Below are 19336 nucleotides of genomic sequence, written 5' to 3'. Positions count from 1 at the left end.
TTAATTTTAAAATATATTAATAAAAATAGATTGTGAGCATCCCTGGTGACGTAAATTAATCCTTAAAAAAAAAAAAAAAAAAAAAAAAATATACAATGTAGTAAACAGAGACAGAGAAGTTAAGCCTTTGGTGAAGGGGAAAACAGAAAGAGGCTTACTTTATTTACATGGCTTTTTAAAAACGGTCCATAGTCAAGACTGTTCCAGCGGAGTGAGCAAAGTCAGCATGGACGTTGACGTTTGAATACACTGAAGATCTTTCAAGATAAACAATATGAAAGTATTCCAGACAAAACGTTTTAGTACACGGTCAGGTCAAATAAACAAGGAACATTTAATTAAAATGGGAGAGATCACCAAACATGGCTCACTGATCATGCCTGCAGTTTACATAGATCAATATTACATACACTGTGTGTGAGTCCACAAATAACCAGATCAATTCTGACATTATTCCCTCCGGAGGCTCTCTAATTCAGAAGATGATAAGAGTGCTAGTCTCTCCCTGGGTTTAACCTATAAGAGTGCAGATCCTAGTGTATTTAAAGATCACCCATCCGTCCGAAGCTCACATCCAGCGAATTTACAATAAATATACATATCAAAAAAGTGAGTGTATTTCATAGTTAAAAAAAATTAAACAGTCATAAACTATCAACACAAAGAAACACTTTACATTCCAGTAAAATGTACAATGCAGCAAAGGGTTGAATGGCAACATTGACAAATGAACCTTACAGAGAGGGGCCTGGCCAACAGGTGCTCCAATGAACTCGCTCTCCCTGAACCTCTGTATGCAGTAGTCCAACAATCCAAATGCATGCCGGGAATTGTCGAATGAGAACCAGCGTTATTCTTACGATGAGTTTTGGCATGAGGCACTGCATTCACATATATTTACCGAGGTCTTTAAAATGGTTTGCAATGTTGCATAAATATATCTGTGTGAATTCTGGCTTTATACACATTTAAACAATCTATATGTCACTAGCAGTAATGAATTCTTGAAATAACCCGTGTTTTTTCTGACTTCCTTTGGATTTGGACTATGTGAATCAGTAAAAGGCTTGGTAGAGGGGCTGTCTAGGGGGCTGATGGGAAATGAAATTAGAGTATTACGTACTCCTATGCAGTGTCAGGGAGAAACGGCAGGCAGATTTGCCTTCTTATGTTCCCCCCCAACATCAACTCAATTTGTGGTCGCAGCTTTTGAGAACTGAAAAATTCAAAATTGATTTTCAAAATAATGAATGTGAAAATGACAATGCAGTCGGGTACATTCGATATAGTAGATTAAAAATAAAAAACGAAATAAAACTAGAGCTGGATTACAAGGGCCAAAAAGGACACTGATCAGAGAGAGAATTGTGCAATGCATCATGTTGTTTTTCTGGTACAGAATGGTCATGCCCCTGCCGTTGTTGTCTTTGTGCGTAAGCAGTAAAACAAGTCAATGGCACAGACGCAGGTCCAACTGTGGGGCCCGAAGGACCGTTACACCAGAGTGTAGTAGTACATCAGAGAGCAGGGATGAAGGGGAGCAGTCCGGTTCAGGGGAATTCAGGGGTTGTGGAACTACTGCATACATGCTGGAATCTGCCAAGCTAACCGAACTGGAAGAAGAAATTTCCTGGTCCAGATGCTGCAGAACAAAAAAAGAAGAGGGACAAAATGTTAAGGGACTATGAAAAAAAAGAAGAAGTGAAGTAAATGTTATGAATTACTAATGAGCTACAAAAATCATTGCAGATACAGTATTTTTATTGTTGCCTTAATTTAAGATATGTACACATAACATGAAAAGTTTGGGGTCAGTAAGATTTTCTTTTTTAAATAAATTAATTTTTATTCAGAAAGGATGCATTTAATTAATCAAGTGACAGTGCGCTCATGTACTCTTAAGGCCCGTTCACACCAAGAACGAGAACTATAACGATAACTATATTTGCGTCCACACCAATGAACGATAACAGTCTGTTTATTCTAATCTCACGCACTGCGGTTTCAAAGTGTTCAACATGTTTTTGCCGTTCTTGTTGCATTTACATGGCTTTAACCAGCAGATGTCCTCAGCATGCTATGTTTCGAGTGAATAGCTAGTGTAATCGATCTAATCTAACAGTGAATTTAGCTGACGAAGTCAATAGATGAATAAAAACAACACCTAGTCTTTTTCACTGCAGCTTCAAAGAAAGCAAGACAACATGTTTTCGAAACTAGCGCTGGATACCTGAGGTAATTATGTTACAATGTTTGCTAGCCTGGCATAATGACTCATCATTAATACTTCTCACCATTTATTCTGAGGGTATGACCAATTGTTTTCCATATCCATTTTCTTAAATGTATCTTTGAAAAGGGGGTTTGAATTGTCAAACAGTGGTGGCATTTTCTGGACCTCTGCGATTAACTTCTCCGCAATGGCGTTTGCCATTTTAACTGCGCGAGCACTTAAATTAGATTGGATTCTGATTGGCTGTCAGTGTTTTATCGTTCAACAGCTAGAAAAAAACGTTCCGAAAGTGATCCCAACAATATCGTTTCTCTATATCGTTATCGCGGTGGCGTGGACTCTGCTATTATATTATATTCAGAATGATTTTTAGAACTATATCTTTATCGTTATCTTTATAGTTATCATTCTTAGTAGAGTTGTCAAAAGTACTGACTTTGGTACCAATCGGTACTGAAATTTGAGCGGATTCGTAAACACCTCTTTTGGCCATTGTGTTCACATGCTCATCGTATCGTGATTGGCGGACTGGTCCTCGATAGACACCCGCTTTCAAACTCTCCCGTGTGTATCTGTGTAAGCGCTCAGTGAAGAGCGTCATTGATGACTATTTACAACGTTTTTACAGCGTTGATCATTGAAGCCAATCACAGACATATCCAATGAGCACATCAACACAACGGCCAATCAGAGGCGTTTACGAATCCGCTCAACACCGCTCAAAGCATCACATTTTTAAAGTCGGTACTTTTGACAACACTCTAGTTCTTAGTGTGAACTGGCCTTTACTCAATAAAATGCTTCGATACTACACAGCATATGTAACGTTACAGTGTTTATGTCCAGACAAAGGAAGTGGACAACTGGGAAGACAAGAGTATATTGTATATAGTTCTCAGAGAAGGATGTCTATGAAGTAAATGCATCTAATTAATAGAACAATAAAACAAATTAATATTCATGCCTATATAGACATGGAGACAAACACATGGAGTGGATTGAGCGCGCAGTGGCACAGACGCAAGAGCTTGTCGAGCGCATCTCTTTCCACATACGTCGGATTTTTTTTTATGTAAAGCTTGTAGTTCGGTTGGATATGTCAAGAGCAAAGAAAGTAAAACAAGGCACATATTACTAACATCAACTGACAGTAAAAGAGAGCGCTGTTTCATGCTCTTGACTGCTGATCGCTCACTCAGCACACATGCATCATTTGGATTAAAACTAAATTGTATATGTAAGAAAAAGTACAAGTTGTTTCCTACTTTATTACAGGAAAACGGCATGCGATTACTGTGCCACTGCACTGGACAGGGCTTGACAATAAGGACTAATAATAAGAAATGTTTTTTGAGCATCAAATCTGCATATTAGAATGTTTTCTGCCTGATCATGTGACACTGAAGACTGGAGTAATGATGCTGGAGTGATGGCAGCTTTGCCATCTGAGGGATAAATTACATTTTAAAATACATTAAAATAGAAAACCAATATTGTGAAATATTTTCACAATGTAAAATGTATTTGATTAATTAAACGATTTCTTGGTGAGCAAAATTGAAAGTCTTTCAAATACATTTTAAAATCGTACCGACCCCAAAGTTTTGAACGCTAGTGTAATTCAATGGTTTATCGTTCAGTCTAAACATCTGAATAATGAATGATTATGAAGAGAAGTAAAAAAAAGCACTGCCTTACATGAATTACCTTCGAAACTGAACCCACCGGGGCCACCAAAGAACGCTTTGAAGATGTTGTTGGCATCAAAGTCTGAAAGACAACAAAAACAAAAAAAGACACGTAAAATCATTAATCACCACATGCCAACATAGATGCAAGTTTTGTTCATTTAAGCTTAAGTTACACATAAAACTTAACAACAGTACTAAGTAATAAAGCATAAAACATTAAATGTAGTGAAATTCATATTCAAAAAAAAAAAAAAAATGTTGTTGACAGAAAGAGAAAGAACAAGAGCCTGAATGTGTGATGGAGACAGACCCATGTTCATGTCATCATCCTCCAGGTCGTGGCCGCTGTCATAGCGGGACTTCTTCTTGGGGTCAGAGAGCACAGTGAAGGCCTCTCCCACCTCCTTAAACTTTTTCTCTTCCTCTTTCTGCACCTCAGCACTCGCTCCACTGTGTCGGTCTTTGAAAAATACAACAGAGAGACTGCATTAGAGAATTAGAAAGAAAAAACAACTTGAGGACTTTCCTACATGCTGGTGCTCCCAGTACTGATTATAGAACAGATTTATGAGTAATGTCATGGGAATTTGCAGATATAGATTGTATAAGGAGAAAACGCTGGGATTCTTTCAATTAAATACGTACCCGGGTGGTGCATCAGCGCTCGTTTGCGGTAGGCTTTCTTGATTTCATCTTCAGTGGCGTTTTTATCCACCCCCAGAACCTTATAATAATCTTTTCTTTTGCTTTTCTTCAGCTCTAACTGAGCGTTCTTCAACAGGTTCTTGTGTTCTGAAAAACACCACAGATGAAGTGAGATTTGGCACATCTTTAAGGGACATGAAATCATTTTGATGTACAATCAAGATGGACACACACACACCTTTAGTCTTCTCTGTTTGATAAACCTTCTCATAATCTCTGACAGCCTCTTCATACTGCTGTGTGTCCATGTAACTACAATACAAAATGCACAGATTAACATAACAGAAAAACAACCTTTTAAAGTGGGTAGAAAGAACTACAAACCTACCACTGGGCTCTTCTCAAATAAGCCTTAATATAGGTCTCATCCAGTTTAATAGCCTTTGTGCAGTCCTCAATGGCCTGCTCCAGTTTGTTTAACTGAAGACACGAGAGAGAGAGAGAGAGAGAGAGAGAGAGAGAGAGAGAGAGAGAGAGAGAGAGAGAGAGAGAGAGAGAGAGAGAGAGAGAGAGAGAGAGAGAGAGAGAGAGAGAGAGAGAGAGAGAGAGAGAGAGAGAGAGAGAGAGAGAGAGAGAGAGAGAGAGAGAGAGAGAGAGAGAGAGAGAGAGAGAGAGAGAAACAAAGACAAAAATGAGAGAGACACACTTGACCCAGTTTCAGAACAGGAAAAAGGTCTTGTGTTTGGCCTTGTGGGGCACTCCAACACTGAGAATGCATTCAAACAAAATATACACAAGTACAACTCCAAAACAAGAAGTAAATCAAAGGCTGACCTTGGATCCAACAGTGGCTCGGTTGCAGTATAGCTTGGCGTTGGTTTTGATGTTATTTGGGTCGATGGTCAGCGCCTCAGAGTATAGGTCATATGCTTCCTCATAGCTGCCCTCTTTAAAAGCTTTGTTGCCTTCCTCTTTCTTCGCCTTTAGGGCTTTAGCATTCTACAACAGAAAAACACAGACACGGCACATTTAATTTGAATTCTCAGACGCAATCAGTTAAAACTCCAAAGTAATGCTGCACTTACTCTGCAGGCCAGACGGGCCTTCTCATGGTCTGGTGCCATGCGCAGTGCTTGAATGAAAAACTGCACAGCTTTATCAATGCAGTCTTCATAGTACAGACATAATCCCCGCACGTAGAGGGCATCGCCATTTGTGGAATCCATCCGCAATATGTCACTGAAGGTACAAAACAGCAAGAGTCAGAAAAAAAAGGAAAAAAAAAAAAAAAAAAAATACATTATTGGCTAAATGATATGGATTTTTCAATGAACGATGAAAAAAAACAATGTGGGCAACAGTTGATACAATGGCTATAATATATAGAAAATGTACAGTCTGAATATTCAGACTTGTGCTTGGCTGATCAAGCAGCTTGGCCAATGATTTAGCATAGTAATAAAACATTAACATAGACCAACATTTTTTCCCACATACACTGCTGATTCACTGCTCAAGAAACATTTATTATTATCATCATCAATGCTGAAGAAGTTCAAAAGAACAGCATTTATTTGAAATAGTGAAGACATTATTAATGTTATAAAAGATTTGTCACTATATCAATTAAATGTATCTTTGCTAAATAAGCATATATAGGCCTTTGGTTCTGATACAGATCAGAACCAAAGGCTGTTTTCCTGGTAAGCTTTTTTTTTTTTTTTTTTTTTAAAAAGGACACTTTCTGTTAATGGGCTTTTAAGAGAAATTTGATGCGTTTCATTTGCTATCATTGAACCATTTTATGTAAACGTTAAAGAATCATGAAACCCCCCTGTTTTAGTCTGGCTGTTCACACCTCAGATTTGAAAAAGACTGAAGAAATATGCGTGTAAAGCTGTGGAAAAGTGGGTGAAGAGGGGAGAAAACCAATAGAACACAGACCTACAACACACTCATTATACAGACAACTGAATATTAAAATGATTATTTTTAATATAACTAGTATTTTTTAAATACATAAATGAACCCCTATAACTACGACAACAAACTCACAAAAAACTCATTACGGACTACAAGCAACTATCATGAACAAATCAAATACATTCTGATAAATTATTCTTAGAAATATCAATTCAGCGTTATAACTTTGCAGGCCTATATAATATTTTTATAATAACTTTGCAGGCCTATAATAATATTTTTTATTACGTTTACGCAGAGGTGGGTAGAGTATCCAAAACTGTACTCAAGTAAAAGTACAAGTACTTATAGAAATGTTTACTTGAGTAAAAGTAATAATCTTAATAGTTACTTGAGTAAGAGTAAAAAAAAAAAAAAAAAAAAAAAAAAAAAAAGAATCCAATGAAAAAACTACAAGAAGCTAGCTAAAAACGCCAAAACAGGAGTTGGTGGATGTCCATTTTATACTCTGTTAACAATGGTACAGTATTTATTGTATAAATTAAGGTGTCCAAAATCCTGGTACTGTAATACTTTGTAGTAGTGCTATCATGTACTTAGCATAATAATCGGTTTGGTTGTAAAATGTATTGTGAAATGAAAACGAATGTTATAGCTGTAGATTTGTTCACAGACAGCATATGCAGATGTTCATTAATAAAGATCTTCATTGCTGGCAAACAATAGGATGCATTTACAGATTTGCTTTCAATTGACTAGGTCAACGACCACTATATCTAACGCTCTTGATGTTCTAAAATTTACTGTTACGGCTCAAAGTGAGAAACCGCTTCAGACGATTCAGTGCGTGCAGGGAACGGAACAAATAATTCAAACTGATTCGCGAACCAATTTAGACAGTTCCACCAACTTGTTTGATGAAGTCTTTGAACAGAATTAACTCAATAGAGTGATTCACTTGTGAATGGGGTATCGCTCATGCCCCAGAAAAGAGAGACAGCGCACTTAGAATAACCTACGCATGTCTTAACACGCATTGCATTAAAATAAAAATGAAAGGAATATCGCACAGCATAACGAAGTACATTTTTTTTTCAATTAGAAATGTAAAATGTAAAAGTACCCGCATTTAAATCTACTCTTAAAAATACAAATTTTCCAAAAATTTACTCAAGTAAACATAAAGTAAATGTACTTTGTTACTACCCAACTGCATTCACGAGCACTACAATCTCTAAACAAATGACATACATAAGTTCAACACAGAATGAATAAAGACATAGTTACTTTTTGTCCATTCTTTTTTGAATTTTCGGTCTACATCATTGTCTTCAGAATAATCCATCGTGTCACCGAGTTCAAGATCAGAAGTATGGCTGTATTAGTATCCTTATGTGCACATATATATAATTAATTTGAAAACGACATGAGGAAATGTGTGCACATACAGTGCTGGTTAATGTTTGCAGCAGGAGAGTATGCGAAATACGTCTGTGAAAACATGAAACACACCTGCTCCGTTCTGGATATGAACTGTTGCCCACGCTGTGAGTGCTGTTAAACTGCTCTTACGCACGCACCGCGTGTTCTAACATATTAAATATTGTTAGTCATATCTTCCATTCATTGGTAGTCAAACTCCAGGTCTGATCACATCATGGGGAAAATGCAAACAACACTTTTGTGCTACTGTACTGAGGAAACATACTTACGACATGTAGCCAAACACAAAGCTGAACAGGAGAGGTGAACGAACATTTGAATTCTCTGCTGTAATGTAATTTCTTGCATAATACAGCACAGTGACTGGATTAAAAGAGTTCAGTCTTATAAATGAATGCGAAGAAAAGCTCAGAAACTGATGACGTAGACGTGTACTTACAGCCAGCCAATAACCACTTCAGATTAACGCATATCTCACTTTTTGTGACATTAGTTCAACTTTGCTTTTTATACCAGAAGAACGAAATGGCTCTGAAAAAACACTTTCCCCTTAATAATAATAATAATAATAATAATAATAATAATAATGAATGCTATTGTTGTTTTCATTGTGCAACCTGTACATATCTTTTAAAACACAAAAAAAAAAATGTGTTTTAGGGTTTCATGTCCCTTTAAAGCTAATGTTCTTTAGATATCAATATTGGCATTTGAACAACCCCATATTTGTTGACCACTACTAAACAATTTCCATAATACTGTAATGCTATTACCTAGCAACAGATTGGGCCTCTGGGTAGCGGCCCAGCAGCGCCAGACACTCTGCTTTCAACACCTTGAACCTGTGACATGCAGATGCAGACTCTAATGCCCGATCCATACAGAACACCACCTACAGAGAGACAGACAGTCATATATTTATCTGTAAATCAGACCGGCAGCAGCTAGAAGAGCAACAAGGAACACCCTCACCATCCTGAAGTCTCGCTTTTCAAAGCTGATCTCAGCCATGCGCTCATACTCCAAGATGGACTCTGCGTTCTTCAGCTGCAAGAGACACAGGAGGTCAGAGGCCTTTTGAATGACACCTGCCAAATCATGGATGTCTGCAACGAGACATGACTGTGTCTGTGAGTGGTATTTATGGTCACTCTACCTCCTGCTGGGCCTGGCTGTTGTCTGGTTCCAGCTCTAGAACCTTCTGTAAGCAGCGGCTGGCGGCCATAGCATTGCCAAGCAGCAGGTGGCACTTGCCCTCACGCATGTGGCCCTGTGGAACAGAATGATAACGATGAGTCATGTAAAATATAGAGTAAATGTAGTCAGCATGCTTTTGAGTGTTTTTAAATTGTGCATCTATGCATTTGGCAGATGCTTTTATCCAATGCGACTTGCATTGCATTCAAGATATACATTATCAGTTCATGCATTCCAAACTTTTTTTTTTTCCCCCAGACGAACGCCTTTGACCAATAATATTTATTAGTGATGCACCAACATTTTTTTTTTTTTTTTTACTATTTAACTGAACTGAAATTAAAGCTTTCATTAAAAACAGAAACCAAAAATAAAGTTTAATAACCATTTCATCACATTTGTTTAATCAATTTTATTCAACTAAAACCAGAGTTGTACAAACATTAAAATTGCACATAAGTCTATATAAAAATTGGCCTTTTTAATAATAGAATTTGTCCTACTACAATCTGTTGTTTAAATGTAAACATTTAAACAGTGGCTGTAAAAAAAAAAAAAAAAAAAACAAACACTTGAAAGAAGTGTCTTCTCAACAAGGCGGCATTTATTAGAATGATTTCTGAAGGATCATGTGACAATGAAGACTGGAGTAATGATGTTGAAAATTCAGCATTGCCATTACAGGGATAAATTACAACTTAAAACATTAAAATAGAACAGTTAATTTAAGTTATATTAATATTTCACAATATTACTGTTTTTACTGTATTTTGATCAAATAAATGCAGCCTTGGTGAGCAGAAGAGACTTATTTTAAAAATCTTACCAACCCTAAACTTTTTAACGCTAGTGTATATTTAGCAAAATCCTCTTCTCTAGAGCTATATTTTCTAAATAAAATGAAATGGATGTGGATTGTGGACATCTTTAAAAGCAAATGCTCTTGGTTTATAAAAAAAAAAAAAAAAGAAAAAAAAGGAGCATTTAAAGTCAAAAAGATGCACAAATTAAATCTTAAATTTCACTGTTTCAGTGAAAGATTTCAGTCCTCCAAAACCATTTTGGCCGAAACTGAAAATTGCTGTTTCAGCTAAAATTTTCATTTGCTGAATTTCAGTGCATCACTAATATTTACTTAAGTACTCCCTGATATTTTAAAATAATATTTAAATAATTTAACAACACATTCACGGTTCTCTGATGCCGGTTACAGGGATAGTTCACCCAAAAATGAAAATTTGATGTTTATCTGCTTACCCCCATGGCATCCAAGATGTAGGTGACTTTGTTTCTTCAGTAGAACACAAATTATGATTTTTTAAGTACAACCGTTGCAGTCTGTCAGTCTTAATGCAGGTCAATGGGAACACCATCTATAAGAGTCAAAAAAACATGCACAGACAAATCCAAATTAAACCCTGCGGCTCGTGACGACACATTGATGTCCTAAGACACGAACCGATCGGTTTGTGCGAGAAACCGAACAGTATTTATATTATTTTTTACCTCTAATACACCACTATGTCCAACTGCCTTGAGCGCACGCACGGCATCCGGTGCGCGAGGTGTGTAACATGCGCTCTGGCGTAGTTTAAAGGATTAGTCCACTTTCAAATAAAATTTTCCTGATAATTTACTCACCATCCAAGATGTTCATCTCTTTCTTTCTTCGGTCGAAAAGAAATTAAGGTTTTTGATGAAAACATTCCAGGATTATTCTCCTTATAGTGGACTTCAATGGTCTCCAAACAGTTGAAGGTCAAAATGACAGTTTCAGTGCAGCTTCAAAGGGCTTTAAACGATACCAGACGAGGAATAAGGGTCTTATCTAGCGAAACGATCGGTCATTTTCTAAAAAAATTCAAATACAAACACAAATGATCGCATTGCACATGCTTCCACTTTCTGTATTCTTCAAAAAGCTTAAGCTGTATGTCCTAAGCCTTCCCTATACAACTTCACTTCACAACGCATTTTCCGTAAGTTGAATAGGGAAGGCGTAGGACATACAGCGTAAGCTTTTTTTGTGTTTGTATTTTTTTCGAAAATGACAGATCATTTCGCTAGATAAGACCCTTATTCATCGTCTGGTATCGTTTAAAGCCCTTTGAAGCTGCACTGAAACTGTAATTTTGACCTTAAACCGTTTGGAGGCCATTGAAGTCCACTATAAGGACAATAATAGTGGAATGTTTTCATCAAAAACCTTAATTTCTTTTTGACCAAAGAAAGAAAGACATGAACATCTTGGATGACATGGGGGTGAGTAAATTATCAGGAAAATTTTATTTGAAAGTGGACTAATCCTTTAAACTACGCCAGAGCGCGTAACGTTACACACCTCACGCACCGGATGCCGTGCGTGCGCTCAAGGTAGTTGGACATAGTGGTGTATTAGAGGTAAAAAATGATAGAATTACTGTTCGGTTTCTCGCACAAACTGATCGTTTCGTGTCTTAGGACATCAATGTGTCGTCACGAGCCGCAGGGTTTAATTTGGATTTGTCTGTGCATGTTTTTTTGACTCTTATAGATGGGGCTCCCATTGACCTGCATTAAGACTGACAGACTGCAACGGTTGTACTTAAAAATCATAATTTGTGTTCTACTGAAGAAACAAAGTCACCTACATCTTGGATGCAATGGGGGTAAGCAGATAAACATCAAATTTTCATTTTTGGGTGAACTATCCCTTTAACAGTCACATGACATGCAGGTAAACAAATCTCTTTTAGTAAGCATTTTATTTGCGTTTTTATTTTAAAATTATTTTAATGCTTGACATTCTTTTACGAGATCATTAAAGGTGCAGTAGGTGATCTGGAAATGCTAACGTTAGCCTGCTAGCATTGAAAGCATACGATCCCTCCCTCCCTTGCAAATGCCGTCCAAAGCCACGCCTCCTCCAAAACACAAGAACGCGCACACAGACAGCTGGCAAAGCGTCACAAGAGATGGCGTTAAACTACCTCATGTCTCAAAGCACATAACATTACAATAACAATGAACGTAAACAACTTAGAGAGCTTGTACCTCACTCTTGCAGATTCATTTCGGTGTTGATACTGTTGACATAGAAAAGCATAAATCAGAGACTGACTGAACAGCTCTGGTTAGAACGTCACGGGTTGCCATCTCTTAATTACAGTAGTTATGGCGTGAACGCAGCATAAGCTTGTTATTTTGATTTGGTAGGAGCTGTAAAAGGTGGCTGCTGTTTGTTTGCGGACTGATGTCTGTCTACATAAACTGCATAGCATAACACGCGCTGATGATGAACGATGTCTGCGTTAACAGGGTGCGCAAGGTTATGTAAAAACATACTTTGCGTAGGACATCGAATTACTTCATTCGGACCGAATATATTGACTGGATGACCATTCCTTCAATCAGCCCTATGCCCTCCAGAGACAATTTACATTTTAAAGAAAAAATACATTTAGAACGTTTGACAGTGATTGTTATCAGGACATGATGAGACTTTCAACCAGTATAACAAAAAAAATTCCTGTAGAGAATCACCTACTGCACCTTTAATTATTAGCTATCAACTCACGTACCCCCCTGCAGTTCCCTCATAAACCTCAGTTTAGGGAAACCCTGAGCTAGACCATGGCTCCAACTTGAACTTTTTGAGATCCTAAATGCTCAGAATGTCAAAAGGGCTCCAACCCTTGACACCTCACCTTCATAAAGGTGTCATCTAGTCGCACAGCCTGCTGGGAGTCCTCCAGTGCCTCTCTGTAGCGACTCAGCATCATCAATGTGGCTGCACGGTTGCCGTAGTAACTGACATTTTTCGGGCACAGGTCTGTTAAAAGGACACAAACAGAAGATGTAGACAGACACTTCAGTAAACAATAAGAGTAAAAAGGTTATTTTTGTTACAACTGTTATAGGTTTTGGTGACCTTTTTCTTTCTAATACAAGTGGTTGCTATGACAAAATCTGTTTGGGTAATTACGTTATGGCTTCAAAGAAAACGTGTGGAGAAAAGAGAAATCATGTGCTTATGAGTGAACATTAAGTCTAATCTGAGGGCAGCATATGAATCAGAAGCGTGTAGGAAAAAACCAGCACATAAAGGCAATGCAAAAGATGCCTACAGAAAGCTTAGTGTAGACATCTTTTGCATTGCCTTTATGATGCCTACAGACAGCGAAGATGCGATGAGAACGGTATAAACACTAGACAGACAGCCTAGTACACTTTTAAGGGTTCTTACCGATGGCCTTGGTGTAGAAGTTGAAAGCTTCAGCGTAGTCCTTTTTGACATAATATGCGTTTCCCTGCTCTTTGAAGCCTTCAGCTTCCCTACAGATTCAACACACAAACAAAAGTGATAAAATTACACCAGAACATTCAGATCTGCACTGCTGCGGTCCCAGAGACAGCAGTTATCATGTGTAGTTATGAAACCGATTCACCAGCAGTCTTTTCAAACACAGTATCTGTGTAATAAATATTCATATCACAGAAGTACTGGGATTAAAATTTATATTTAAAGTCCCCCTGAAATCAAAATTTAAGTTTAGCTTTTAGTATAAATATGTTAGCCTTATGTTTATGAATAAGCTGGTGTGTTCCAAAACAATGACAAAATTCGCATTTAGGAGATATAAGCATTCAAAACTTAGTCTCTCACTTCTTAAAATGGATCACGGATTTACATGACATCACAATCGCACTTCAAATTCTCATCAAATCTTCTGTCCAATCAAATGCTCTCTAGAATCGGAAGTCCCGCCCCATCCTACACTATAAACAGATGCTGAAGCTGCAGCTGAAATCGGTCATTTGTTCACACATTTACTAGTTTGGTGAATGGCACATAGTGCACTATATAGAGAATAGGGAACGATTCAGACAGTGTAAATATGCTTTCCATAGATGCGAATGAAGTCCGTTTTCGCGTTAGTGTCATGTGAACTGCCGCAGCGCGAGCACAGTCCGCTCTGGCCCAGGGACACAAGAGCACAGAGTGGATCATATCCGCGAGTCGGCTCAGACCACGTAAGGTATCGGACCCATTTGAATTCTGCACAGAATGCTGTGTTTGAAAGTGATATAGAGGAGATTAGGAGGATAAATGGCTAGATATTAAAAGGAAACAGAGGTTTTACTGAGTTTAACGGCTCTGGCTGAGCTGTAATATAAACAAAACGCTTTTGGCTATTTTAAAAAAGGGGCGGGGCTGTTCGATATATTCCCGTTTCAGTTAAAATGACGTCAACACATTGAATAATACTGCGCGTTCCAAGACACTTCAGCAGGCCTTAAAGATAAAACACTGATGTCTACAGAAGCGATCAAAATCATCTTTTGAAAGTAACTTGCCGCTTCAAATAACGATTATATCATCTACATCTATACACCACCAGGTGGCGACAAGTGACTTAAAAATGCATGTCAGTGAATCATTCATTCAAGAGAGTGGTTCAAAAACACTGATTCATCATGAAACAAATGAAGTATTTAAGGGTGAATCATTGCATCATTCATTTAAACATTTTTTTTTTCTAAATAATTCAGATTAATTATACATTTTAAATAGACTGAAGCAAAATTGTGATTCTCAATTTATCCAGAATCGTGCAGCTCTAGTGCGGCTGTTAAAAACATTTCAAACAGAAGATCCTCTTTGTGCTGCGGGACATACATATGGCACAGGTCCTCACAAAAAACAGAGGATACAGATCAGAAAATGCTGCTGGCACATGCATATCACATTTCGAAAATCTAAGACCTCTGAAGAATGGGCTGCATTGTCAGGACACAAGAATCAGAATACCTGCCTATACAGGACTCAGGAGTAACAGATACTACAACACAACATTAAAAGGGTGTGTGTGTGTATTTAATGAATACATTATGTTCTGAACTATAGCTGTCTGTTGGAAGTGTACAAAGTCAGATTATCCTCCAATACCAACCAATGGTGTCTGTTTTAAATCAATCAAACAGCACACAGATGCATAGAGTCAGGTGGGATGGAGTGCATTCTGGGAAACAATGCAGGGCAGCATACATTAAAAGAAGACTGGAGAACAAGTGTCACATTACCAGCTTATACTTTACCCATCTATACTGAAGAGTAAAACTTAAGTGGGGCATTCGGAAACAGTTCAACACATTCTATGACAATATGAAGATGATTTTTGACACAATATTTCTTAAAGGAAAGGTGCTGTTATTTTTACACAAATCTATTAAAGAATCTGTATGTGGTTCTTTTCTATACAAAAATGATAATGTTAGTAAAGCTACAAAATAAACATTCTTGCGTGTCAGTTCTTTTCAATGACCTGGGGTGCGTTTCCCAAAAGCATCGATAGCCAATTGACGTCGCAATTTCTGTCATTACTAACAGTTCAACGATTTGGTGTTTCCCGAAACCATAGTTCAAACGAACATTCGCAAACTGCATCTCAAACTACTCTTGTTTTTATGACCTGTGGACTTAAAGGGATAGTTTACCCAAAAATGAAAATTGTGTCATCAGTTACTCACCCTCAAGTTGTTCCAAACTGGAATAAATTTCTTTGTTCTGTTGAAAACAAAAGAAGATATTTTGAAGAAAGTTTGTAACCAGGCCGCTTTGGGCCACCATTGACTTATTGAACAGTATTTTTTTTTCCTACTATGGAAGTCAATGGTGCCCCAAAGCAGCCTGGTTACAAACAACATTCTTCCAAATATCTTCCTTTGTGTTCAACAGAACAAAGAAATGTATACAGGTTTGGAACAACCTGAGGGTGAGTGAATGATGACAAAATTTAATAAATCGTTATCTTGAGCAAAATAAGCAAACTGACAAGTACAATGTATATCTTTTATTTCGAATATATACAAACGTCATTTACATATTTTAGGTTGTCAAGAGATTTTAAGCACTGTTTTTGAAGGGTGTGCATTTGCGTACGTGCTCTGGTATGTAGGAACTGTATGATTGAATGTGGAAATAAAGCAAAATAACTAAATTGAGAATTAGTCCTCAGATGCCATGTCCGTAATTTATTGCAAAAAAAAAAAAAATGTAGCATTAATTCGATCTCAAATGGATTCATTTAAAGAAGTTATTACTCCACCACCTGCGTGACTTCGTTCACCAATGTGGCTGAACGACAGGTTTGAGACAATACGGTTTAGGGAAACGGTCGTGTGACTATCTAGCTAGTTGATTTGTTCAATGATGCATCGTACTATGGTACTAGTGAAGCAGCGAGTTACGTCGTTGTACAGGAAACGCACCCCTGGTTAATCCAGCTCATACGTCACCAGGCAGATATGTTGTTTCACAGGAGGATCGAGTGATTAAACATTGCAAGGTAATGCATAAACAAATTATTCAAATGAAACATGCATGGATAGATTTACAATAAGACCTATAACATGCATGTTGAAAATGAATTTCATTTGATTCTTGAGACTTTAAGAGCCTTTCTTGAATGCCTAGTAGCATTTTTAATTTCATCATTGTATACTTGTATACAACAATAATGGCATTCAAATCAATTCAATCCAAGAAAGAGCCTCTCTTATCAATCTTGAGTGATTTCTCTAGATTATCTTCAATCTGGTCACACTGCCAAGACCCCAATGGCATCATGTTCGACTTGAATTTACAAACTACTGACTAGGACCCGCTGACACAAATGACACAAAAAATAAACTTGATTATTCACAATCCTCCTGTCACAATTGCAAAGTCAGCCAGCATGCCATCTTCCTTAAAACCTGCTTGCATATCACAGCTGAATATTCTGGAATATTCTTGGGGGAGTCAACAGCGGAGTCTGCTTAATCGCACAACAATGTTCAACCCTACACTCTCCTCTGACAGACAGCAGCTGTAGTGAAGTGTTTGTCCCACACCACCTGTGTGGTCATGCAAATATAGCGCTTTATTCAGACCTACAGCAGGATGACGTCACGTTCACACCCTCCAGTTTATCTGGAAACCAAAACCAGGCTGGTGCTTTCTGAGAGAGAATGGCGTAATGATGTGAATAATTTGTAGAGCAGGCACATGAGCCGACAACAAGATTTAGAAGCACAATTAAATTTTGAAACATAGTTGGTGTTCACTTTACCCTGCTCGCTTTTTCAGTAGCCTTGGTTCCGGAAGTATTTTTCCCCACAGGGATTTTAAAAAGGTCTTTGTTAAGGAGTTCTAAGCCATGAACCAAACCATCCAACTATGAGGTGAATCACAATACAAACTTTGAGGGAAAGAACTGCAATCCTATTAAGCGTTGTGAATCACATAGACCTTCTCCAATTTTAAAAAAAATGATGGAGGATATAAAATATGCATACAAATACTTAAACCAGTTCCTCTGTGAAGAAAGTGAATGGGATTTTCACTTCCAGAACCAGACTCTTAAGGTTTTGACGTTCATAAAGCCCAAATGACAAATATTTAGAGTACACGGGGAACTGTAAATAAATCTACATAAAAAGCAGACAAATTATAATCATAATTTCTCATGTCAAGTATTTAAAGTTCACCAAGAACATCAGGTTTGTACTATAGCATTACAGTACTGTGTGAGTCTGACAGGTAATACTCTAACTACACTTTGCATGAGGAAAGTTATGTCAGACACGAGGTTGACTTTCTCGCGCGTGCAGTTACAGTTCAGTAAACCGATCGCTGAAAGTTCACGTCACGCGCGCGTCCACCCATAGAAACTTTAAACAAACCGAAAGTTCCAGAAGTGAACGACTCGTTCTTGTAAGCTAGCGCTCATACACAATGCTTCGGCGTCCAGATTAATGTCTTGACTCGAATGCCACCTAAACTGGCAATGAATAAATATAATCGAAACGTCACATATATTTAAAGTGACAGTACACCCAAAATTAAAATTCGGTAATCAAAGCGGATATCAGGCAGAATGTTGGGGAGTGACACCCTCTGTCACTTTCTTTCTTTCCTAAAATTACAATAAAACAGAACGGTGACTGAGGTTGTCATTCTCCTTAACATGTCTTAAATCAGTAACGCGAGTGTGTCGGAACGTTTACATTTTGGGGTTAACTGTCCCTTTAAGAGATACATTTTAATTTCAAGCTGCGAATCTGTTCGTGTTTCTAACTTGGACAAAATGCCCACACAAGCGTCAGAAGTAGTAGCCCCCAAAGTTACGATAAGGTGCTGAACGTCATTTCCTCTATAGACTCACACTCCATATGAATATTCGTTTTTTTTTGTATTGTAGTCACCTACTCAGGGCATCAGTCAACAACTGTTAATGATTCCAATATATGATGCCACAATATACCATCGATGAACGACTGTATGATTCAGCTGTCATGTGTGCGGGTTTAAGTGCGTCTCTGCATTGTGATGTCACGTTGCCTTCAACCTAATTCTAACCCTAAAACTGTGTCACGGCGAACAGCACAGCTGCCGTAATAATACGATGCATGACACCCTTGATCGTCGCTTCAAAAGGTCAAAGCTCATTTAAGATACATAAGAATAACACCAGGTTAATCGCAAGGTACCCCAACACTAAAAGCAGCTGCCTGGCACACTAGGCCATGGACACCCCTTGATTTTCAAGTTATGCGGCAATCACGATCTCAGGGTCCTTATACATCTGTATTCCCGATGGGAGCTTCCCTAAAACCCAGCTACCTCACGGACGGGTCGGCCGCCCTCATATTAACGTGACTGCTCGTTTCGGGTACCTCTCTAACTCCTCGTCGCTGGTTAAGTCCATCTCTGGATCCACGGAGGATTCGTAGTCAACAGTCGCCATTTTGCTGTAGAGAGGCGGAGAATGAAACGAGGCATGTGTGCCTTTCATACTGCCTTCAGCTCCGCCTTCCGCAGCCGTGCGCAATATGCCCATAGTAGGTCAACGGATACGAGATCATGAGAAAAGATAGTGTAAAGAAACATTTTTCAAACATCAACATAAAAGTGTACAAAAGTTTAACTCGAAGTATCTTGTCTATTTAGATAAAGTGAATGAGTAATTCAAAAAATGGTACTCTTACACTCTGTTTTCAAACTATAGAGACTGCACACACATCTCCCTCTTGACATTTGTAATAACTATTATTATAATGTGCAAAAACTGGATGTATTTATTTAAACAGTGAGGATTTTGATTCATTCCCGTGACTGGTCAGTTCGTAGGTGACAATGCGTTATTACAACACTAGGTGGCGATAAAATACCGTATTTTTG

The 19336-nt window shown here is 37.9% G+C and overlaps 1 protein-coding gene across 2 annotated transcripts; it reads right to left on the bottom strand.

Moving 5' to 3' along the window:
- Positions 1–126: 126 nt before the first annotated feature.
- Positions 127–19010, bottom strand: dnajc7 (DnaJ (Hsp40) homolog, subfamily C, member 7). 2 transcript variants are annotated; one of them, XM_051885539.1, is made up of 14 exons: positions 18832–19010; positions 13358–13446; positions 12819–12943; positions 9092–9205; positions 8908–8982; positions 8709–8827; positions 5655–5808; positions 5404–5568; positions 4958–5049; positions 4808–4881; positions 4570–4716; positions 4235–4384; positions 3941–4003; positions 127–1642 (listed from the first exon to the last, which is right to left on the bottom strand). In XM_051885539.1, the coding sequence occupies exons 1-14, from the start codon at positions 18993–18995 to the stop codon at positions 1605–1607; spliced, it is 1569 nt and encodes a 522-aa protein (XP_051741499.1). In that variant the 5' UTR covers positions 18996–19010; the 3' UTR covers positions 127–1604. The 2 variants fall into 2 exon arrangements, with proteins under 2 accessions (XP_051741499.1, XP_051741498.1); XM_051885538.1 differs by having other exon boundaries at positions 3932–4003; positions 18832–18996.
- Positions 19011–19336: the final 326 nt, after the last annotated feature.

The sequence above is a fragment of the Ctenopharyngodon idella genome, chromosome 3 (genome assembly GCF_019924925.1).
Source record: "Ctenopharyngodon idella isolate HZGC_01 chromosome 3, HZGC01, whole genome shotgun sequence".
NCBI classification, from domain to species: domain Eukaryota; kingdom Metazoa; phylum Chordata; class Actinopteri; order Cypriniformes; family Xenocyprididae; genus Ctenopharyngodon; species Ctenopharyngodon idella.
The sequence above is the reverse complement of the archived record's forward strand: the minus strand, read 5'-3'. Positions and strand labels throughout refer to the sequence as shown.

Coding starts and splice junctions, on each gene's coding strand:
- dnajc7 (XM_051885538.1), bottom strand. CDS start 18,995: ATGGGCATATTGCGCACGGCTGCGGAAGGCGGAGCTGAAGGCAGTATG. Junction 8,828..8,907: donor AAAAGCGAGACTTCAGGATG/GTGAGGGTGTTC, acceptor GTCTCTCTGTAG/GTGGTGTTCTGTATGGATCG. Junction 4,882..4,957: donor TATTTGAGAAGAGCCCAGTG/GTAGGTTTGTAG, acceptor TTTGTATTGTAG/TTACATGGACACACAGCAGT.